At 48.5% G+C, this 8,596-nt stretch overlaps 1 protein-coding gene and 1 long non-coding RNA gene across 2 annotated transcripts; one reads left to right on the forward strand and one right to left on the reverse strand.

Annotated features, from left to right (window-relative positions):
• Positions 1-1,809, forward strand: LOC106841378 (sperm-associated antigen 11A-like). Its single transcript, XM_014857385.1, has 2 exons — positions 1-55; positions 1,622-1,809. Exons 1-2 carry the CDS (start codon positions 1-3, stop codon positions 1,807-1,809), a joined length of 243 nt encoding a protein of 80 aa, XP_014712871.1.
• Positions 1,810-3,128: 1,319 nt separating this feature from the next.
• LOC139042302 (uncharacterized) lies at positions 3,129-5,835 on the reverse strand. Its single transcript, XR_011498869.1, has 3 exons — positions 5,784-5,835; positions 5,266-5,350; positions 3,129-3,418 (listed from the first exon to the last, which is right to left on the reverse strand). It is a non-coding gene; the product is annotated as an uncharacterized lncRNA (long non-coding RNA).
• Positions 5,836-8,596: the final 2,761 nt, after the last annotated feature.

The raw sequence follows: 8,596 nt of genomic DNA on the forward strand, positions 1-8,596 counted from the left end.
ATGAAGGTTCTCTTTCTTTTCGCCATTCTCTTCTGTTTGGTCCAAATGAACTCAGGTAAATGTCTCTTGGCCACTGTGGAAAGCTGCTCTCAGACAGTCAAGATGAACTGGGAGAGACTGGGAGAGCCAGAAATTCCACTGATGTGTGTGTCTGTGTGTGTGTGTGTGTGGGGGGGGAGTGTGTCTGCGTGTTGTTAGTGGGTGCAGGTGACCTCAGCTCTGGGTCTCAGCTCTGGACCATTTTGATCTCCCCTGTGAAGAGTTTTTAAAAGCTAAATATGAGTTATCAGGGTGATAACACAAGACAGAGGGGCATATTTGCTCCGATACAAATAGGAAGAACTCACTGCAGTCTGAGAAAAGTTTTCAAAAGGAAATGATAGCATTTGTCATTTCGACAAATGTCAGAGCTGGAAGGGTGTAGGGATTTTCTATGGCAGCCCCATACTCTACAGGGAGAAGAAACTAAGCTCCCAAGGAAGCAAGTACACACTGCTATGCAATTAATAATTACCGTCATAGTAGCTATCCACACTTAGAATAGTATTACTCCAGCTTTCACACATAGCTTGTGTGCTACAGATGAGAAACTGAGGAATCACCAGTTAAATGAATTGTCCAAGGAGAAATAATTAGGTCTTGGGAGAAGTAAAACTAGGACTCAGTCTGCAGATCCCTAGGTTTGTGGTTCTGCCACCTCCACCAGATGGGGAGCCCATCTCTTCACCTCACTGTCCCCTCCAAGCCACAACAGAGCTGAAACGGTATGGGATCATGGAGTAGGTTCCACTTGTTGCTGAGCTGTTGTGCAAGGTTGTTTTTCAAATCATGCAAGACCAACAGTGTGGGTGTGTTGTGTGGTTATTTTGTTTGTTTTTCAGTCACGGTAAATGGCATTTGCAGACTTGACATATGACCTTTCTTTCAACCATCTCATTCCAAAATAGAAAATGCTTTTTTTTTTTAGTTGAGATTTAATTGGCATATAACATCATATTAGTTTCAGGTGTACAACATAATGATTGTATATTTGTATATATTGCAAAATGATCACCACAATATATCTAGTTAACACCTATCACCAAACCTAGTTACAATTTTTTTTCTTGTGACAAATAGAAATGCTTTCCTTATGGGATCATTAGGTGGTAGTACTTGACCCACAAGTCCACAAGTCATGCTGAAAAGAAAGATTTTATTTTCTTCTTTTAATTGCAGGATATAAAACTGAAAATTGGGCCACAAGCTGAGAATCACAAGTATTTCCAATTTTTCTAGAGACAAGGACCCACCCCTCCATCATTCTACTCTGTCCTCCACAATTCCCTTCACTTTCCCCTAGTGCATTAACTCAAGTCTATCACTAGGAAGCTTGAGAACCCTGTTATAATATAAAAATATAGAATAAAATATACATCCTCATGGCAAAATTTTGAGGTGGAGACTGTTGTTTCTGTTTTAAAGCTAAGAAACTGAAGATGAGTTACACTGGAACTTGCCCAAAGATACATAACTTTGTAAGAGTATGGCAAACATTTGGAGTTGGGCTGTGGGCTGGGGTTATCCTTTTGACTCCAAGCTCTGTGAATTAAACATCCACTCTATTCTATTGTATCAATAGGAGATATTCCACCTGGAATTAGAAATATTATCTGCCTTATGCAACATGGAACCTGCAGACTTTTCTTCTGCCATTCTGGTGAGAAAAAGGGCGAAATCTGCTCCGATCCCTGGAATAGGTGCTGTGTACCCAATGCAACGGGAGAAAAGAATGATAAACCAGAGACAAACGGTGAATCTGGGACCTAAAATGTAAGCTTCCAGAAGGCAGGAGGGATCCTGAAGTGTCCCAAGGGCTTAGAATAATGTGTGGCTTGTAGAAGGTGCTCAATAAACACTTGTTGAATGAATCCAGCACCAAGGGTGGAGGTCTGATGAAAGAACTTTCTTAAAAGCTTACTTACTTTTCCTTCTGTCTGTTTTTTTAAAGAGTCTCAGAATTTTGTAACATTCCACCTCCTTTCCCTATTCCAGGGAGTATCTCTTACCTACCCACAGATGAGGGCGGGCCAGAAACCAAGCTTCAAAGGTTGCTGGTCTAGACATCCAAGACCCCATCGCACCCTACCACGTGGGTGTAGAATCAGTAGATCATCAGTGATCCTAGGTGGGTTCTCTATCACGTGAAGCTAGGAGAGAGACCCCTCCCCCCTCCGTCCTCCCTGGCATGATCAGGTGAGAGCCTGTTAGGAACCCACAGCAGAGTCCAGAACTGGCCAGGAGGGGACATGCACAAGGCCCTAAACTACACTGTTAACATTTTTCTAATGGAAATATTTTCTAGTCGAAATTGGGCCTGGTCTGGTCTTCCTCGAGGAAAATGGGAAGTTCCTCTGAAAGGAGCATTTGCATACCCCAGTCAGAAATGGTAGAAAATAGGCAGTCACAGTGTGGTCTGGCACAAAAGAGGCTCTGCAGTGTTTGCTGAGCCCAGGGGAGGCAAATATGAAGGGAAAGGAATGAAGCGGGATAGGGGGAACGTCCAGGCTGCTATCAGTGGCCAGCACTGGAGTTGACTGATCCCTTGCTGTATCCTGTGACAATCACCTCTATGAGGTGCAGGGAGGAAGCCCACAGGGACCCACAGAGACCTGAATGTGCCCAGGGACCTGGATTCAGTTTCTTGCTCTGCCTCTCTGATATATTGGGCAAGTTGCTTCATCTCCATAGCATCCATTTCCTTATTTTTTAAATTATCTGGTGGAAATTGGTCCTAAAAAGCTCTAGTATGGTTCTAAGACCATGTGAAGCCTCAAATGGCTGACCACCTTTCAAAACCGGAAATGACCTTGGAAAGGCAGGCAGCTGTCAATACCAATACTTACCACCAGAGGGCGCGCCGCCACCCTCAATGCCTGCAAACTCAGTTATGGTAAAGGATTGTGAAGCTGGACCCGTGGCTAAGAGAGCAGCAGCTGGGAATAAAAGCGGAGTTGAGAACAAAGGGAGACTGAATAACTTGACACCTCTAGCCTGCTTTTCTTGGCATTAATTAAATTATAATGCCTCATTCATTTCTGCCCTGCATGGTGTACTAATATAAATTTATGGAAATGAATTGAATTGAATCCAGACTGAATCAACCAGGATATTTATTAAGGCATCACTGTGCTTCTCTTCTTATTTGGGAGGAGGGCCAGGCCATCAGCAGAGCTGTGGATCCTGAAAGCTGAGTCTGACTGCTTCCTGCTGCTGCCTGTCTTCTGGAGTTTTGATGCCAACTGTGGCCCAGCGCTGAGCACCTTCAGCTGTCGGAGCCAGCTCAGGCCTGCAGAAACACGGAAGGCTTGGAGGAGGATCCGTGGGTTCTGAGCCAGCTCTGCCACTCCCAGTTCTCCGTGGACTGCCTCCCTGGGGGCTTATACAAGAGACGCAGATAGGATAGTAAGCACACATACAAATAGAAAGCAGTGGTTGCCTTCACTCCACTCTGCTCCTGGATTCCAGATCTGTTTTCAACTTGGGGATTTGCCTGCCTTTTCCTTGCTCTGAGAAGCCTCCAGTGCATGGTCAGGGGCAGCTAGCAGGAAGTTCAGGCAGATCCAGGACGTTGGTAAGCCTCTTCTCTTGGTGGAACTGGCGCTGGGAGCGTGAACCCTCCACTGACTGGAGGAGGGGCTGGTGGTGGTTTGAGGCCCCGGGGAACCAGCCGGAGCAGAGAGGGCAGGCTGGGTCCAACAACAGTCTGGTATTTTATACTTGGCAAGTATTTATACTCCCCTGTAGCTCCTTTTTCTGAGACGAGTGTAATTATCCCCCCTGTACCTCTTGGAACTTCGTCTCCTGAGATGACTCAGTGAGTAAATAGGATGACAGAGGCCTTCTCTCCCCAAACTCAAATGGGCCCAAATGTCCCCTCCACTCGTAACCTTCCCTGGTCCTCTCCCCTGTGCCCTGCCCGGAAGGTCAACTGCTGTAGCTCTGTGCCCCTCAGGCTCTTTGGTGCCTCCCTATTATGGCACCTGTCCCTGGACTGCCACTGTTCACGTATGTGTCTATATCTCCTGCTGGACTTCGAAATCCTCAAGGCAGTCCTGCCTCCTCCTCGTATTTATACCTTTTAGTGACAACCAAGCACAAGCAATATGAATTAGAGGAAGGATAAGTCAATTAATGCAAGCCTCAAACGCAGATCTTCTTCAATACCACTGCTGTCCTTTCTGATCCCAGGGCGGAACGTGGGGCCACCAGGGAACTCCGGACACCCCACTCTGCCCATTGCCACATCCTCGTCACAGCCTGAAGCCTACATCCTCAACTCTTCTCTCCTGACTGGCTAGGAAGTAGGACCAAGCCCGGCAGCCCCTGTGCTGTTATATAGCCTCACAACTGAGGCTGTCACTCCCTCATTCTCTGGGAGTTTAGTGGCTCCCTCCCCCATGACCTGGGCAGCAGAAGTAAAGGAGGGAGCGAGGGTCTGAGAGCCAAGAAGAGTGCCCGTGGATCCTGTCTCCACAACAAGCATTTGCCTGCTGTCCCCTGACCCTCAGTCACAAAATCTTAGACAAAAAAGGGACCCAAGAGATCCTTTAGCAAAATCATCCCCTCTGACAGGCAATGCATTGTCATGGAAAAACTCCGACAAGGAATCAGAGCTCCTGGGTTCTAGTCCTAAACAGGCCATGCTGGTCGGCCTCCCCGAGCCTCAGGTTCCTCATTTGAAATTTGGGCAGAAGTTTTGTATTTACTGTTTTCGAATAACAAAACGTCCATGAAATTCTTTGCAAATGATAGAGTACTGGGACTAGATGGGTGAGTAATTCTATCTAATGTTTGAGTCTTCTTGATTCAAATAAGATGTGGCAAAAGTGATTTGAGGTTGTATTTCAATGTGAAAATGGCACACATCCCATTCGAATACCTACAGGTGGAGTGATTTAATAATCAAAATACGCACGTGCATGTACACATTTATACAAGGTCTTTCTCTACACAATCACAGCCTGAATGGGCTTTGAAAACACCCGTAGATCAAACAGCCCCCACATAAGTTCCATGTCTGTTATCTTCTGGAGTTTATCTGGGCTCTTCAGATGAAGGCCCTGGCCTCCCCATGTCTTGGGATCTTTGAGCACAGATAAGCTGCAGAGAAAAGTGAGGTGCTTGTTCCATCACTTGCCTCTGAAGATCGCACCCCGTGACAATATCGTGCTGTGGAGGGGCACACGCTAATGTCACTGAAAATCCCTCTAGGCCAAACCCTACCTCCTCACACTGGGTGTAGTCAGGCAGCATAGCCCTCCCAGAGCCATTATCCGCCGTCAAAAATCTCACACTCTCCGTGGAGACACTGCAACAACAAAGGGATGAGGTGAGTTTTTAACAAAACAAACAAGAAAATCCTTCAAAATAGTTCTCTAGGGAGACCATAGGCCACATGCTCTAACAACCATATTGCAATAGCTCAACCTTCCCAATTCCTCTTCTGGAACTGCCTTTGGAATCTTCCTCCATGAAATACAAACCACGCCCTCTTTTCAGAAAGAATTTACTTTAGCACCATCATGTATTTAGCAGCCGAGGCCCCTGCAAGTTCAGAAATCCACCCATGGTCCCGGGTCCTGGCTACATCCCTTAATCGAGGGAGAAGTAGGCATTCTCCAGTCTCAGAAGATTGAGACGGCATGTCTGCAATCCCGGCCATCCTCAGGGTGGCTGGATGCCAGAGGAACCTGCGGTTTCCAGGTTTCCTCCCCGTGGGACACGAAGTAGTAACACTTCACCTGCAGGTTATTCCACACGTGGCTACACCGGAGACTGTCACACTTCTCCCCTGCAGGGAAACATGTGCCTGTCCCAGGTAAGTCAGAGAATTCTCACAGGGGAGTGGCCTGCTCCCCAACAGGCCAACCAGAGCTTGGTGGCCACCATGGGCGTCCAGGGGCTGAAGCCGAGGGACCCAGGTATGTTCTCAAGATTTACCTGGAAATACCACCTCTACCAGCTACTTGGTGGTTCCTGAATGCTTCCTCTGCTCCAGCTTCTGTGCCAAGTACTTGACATACATTTATCTCAGTTAATCTATGTAGGCAGCAGGCATGGGTATGTCCACAACACAGATGAGACATCTAAAGCTCAGAGGTGTGAAGCTACTAACCCAGAGCCACACAGCTTCTAAGGGAGGAAGCTCTGTTCACAGCTGCTAAGGAGCCAGCGAGGACTTTTATTATGCCTATTTTAGGGTTTCAGAGTTTTGCCTGAGGCCATGCAGCAAGTTGAGGGTGGACCCAGATAGGGCCCCTGTCTGGCCCGCTTCCCCTGATCCGAATCCCCCCATCCTATAATATACAGAGGAAACAGTGCTCACATGGTGTCACCTCTAGCTCTCCCTTTCTTAATAAATAACGATGTGAGAATCAGCGTGGTCACAATAATGTTAGTAGAAGACCATAGATTACGGATCGCTTTTCATATTCTTCATATCACACACCTGATCTGTAGTGAGGTGTGTATTATCATCCAGATTTTGAGACAAGGAAGCAGATGCGATCGGAGCTTCCTTCTCCTGCCCTTTGGCGGGAATATGTGAGAGGAGTTTGGGGTTTCTGCCAAGTCTCCTGCATTCCTAGACTTGGGCCTGGAATGAAATGAGTTATGGGTTTTATGCTTCAACAGCACCCATGAGGGGAGTCAGCTCAATGTATTGAAGAGCTCACCCCAAGACTAAGAGATCCCCTAGCAGATGAAGGACCATTGGCCTACCTTGGAGGGAGGGAAGCAGACAGGATCTGACAAGACGGTCCTGGGAAAGTTGGGAGATCCACTTCTGCTAGAACCTTGGGTGTTGGGAGCATCTGATGGATAGTCTTTACATTTAAAAATCTCCATCCCTCTGTCCCATGTTAGCACGAGCAGGCTTCACCCCTTCCACTGGAATGTCCAAGGAGAGGTTTGAATCTGTTGTTTGTATTTCTCTACTTGAAAACCTGAAAGGACCTGGAGAGGTGGAAACTCTGGCTAGAGCCAGCTATAGAGGCCTTGACTGTGGCCTTCTCGTATGTTGGGACTCTTCAGGGGTCAGTGTTCCACTGCAACACAGGGCAGGGAAGGGAGAAGATGATGCTCAAGCAGAGGACCATCCCCTCAGGCAGCCAAGGCAGGCAGCTGCTCTCCTGGCCACAGGGTGTGTCTGCATGTCTGCACAGCACAGGATGGTGGAAGAAGGAAAATGTGAACTTGATGTAACCAGGTTGATTTTCTGGGGCCCTGGGGAATGGGGCTTCATCCAGCAGGTAGCTGGTAGAGCAAAGGATAGAAAATGACAGTGAGAAGCAGTGATGGCTCCGGGAGCACAGGGCATCTGCAGGGAGCAGAGACGAGCCAGCCCCTGGGCAAGAGCTCAGCAACAGGCTTGGGTCTACGAGTGGGACAGAGGAGCCAGCACCAGGCCAGCTGGCCTGCGGGGAGGGCAGGAGCTCTCGGCCAAGCCACGGCAGCCAGACTGAATGCTCTGAAGGACTGACCAGCATTGACTGTGCAAGACTCATCCACAGCTGCTGCTTCATGGTGAGCCCTAATGCCCTGCGGTGGCCTCCGAGATCCCTTACGTGAACCCCTTGATAAGCTCCCAGGCTGCACCCATCTCCTCCTTAGGCTCCAGCCAGCCAGAGCTATCTTAAAATTCTCCAGCTCCCTTTGTCCTTTTAATTCCCAGATCTTGCACATCTGTTTCCCGGGCCCCAGACACCGCTCACCCTTTTACTGAATTCACCCTTCCAGTCTCAGCTAAGGCTACACTTTCTCGGGGAGGCTGGCAGGAGTCACAGTGTGTGGACTCGGTGCCCCTCCTGTGCTCCCTTAGCCAACTATGCATCACTTTTCTCCTTGTCTGTCATGCTCTCCTGCCTCCTTGACAGCCCAGGGCCTCTGTCTGTACACCACTTTTTCTTGAACTTTTAGTTCCATGTCTCCTGTATATCCGTGGAAGGAAGGAAGGGAGGGAAAATGGAAGAAGGAAGGAAGAAATAAGGGAAGGAAGTTAAGAGTGAGCCCAGTGGGTGGCATCTGGAAGGGTGGCTTAGACCAGCCCCTATGAAAATGTGGGGCAGCTCAAGGGACCCTGTCCTCTCCCTGCATCCCAACTGCCTCAGGGATGGGGGAGCAGAGGTGGGGGCCTGTGGAGAGAAGAACCAGCTGTGAGGCTGTGTAGGGGGCAGCAAATGGACAGCAGGACCAACTCAGACTTTCCATGGGATAGTCAAGGGCGGGTGTAGAACCTGGAGGCAGGAAACCTTTCTGTCATTGCTGTTCTTCTCCATCTCTTCCTTGAATGAAGCGCTCTCTGTCTATCCAATTCCGTTCGTAAGACTCATGGTGTCCTCCTTCCACGTGAGCAAAACACCGCAAATGCCAGAATGGCTGGGAGAAAAGGCAGGAGCAGAACAGAGGTGTCAGGGATGCAAATTCACAGGGTGACCCAGAGGAAGGGCTGGTCCTTTCCCAGCAGACTGAGGCCATGGGATGAGCCAGCCTGGGGCCCTCTGGAATTTACATCTGCCCGACCAGCTGATAGCAGAGTCATAGTGACTCAGGGAAC

This window comes from Equus asinus, chromosome 27 (genome assembly GCF_041296235.1).
Source record: "Equus asinus isolate D_3611 breed Donkey chromosome 27, EquAss-T2T_v2, whole genome shotgun sequence".
Classification (NCBI taxonomy): Eukaryota; Metazoa; Chordata; class Mammalia; order Perissodactyla; family Equidae; genus Equus; species Equus asinus.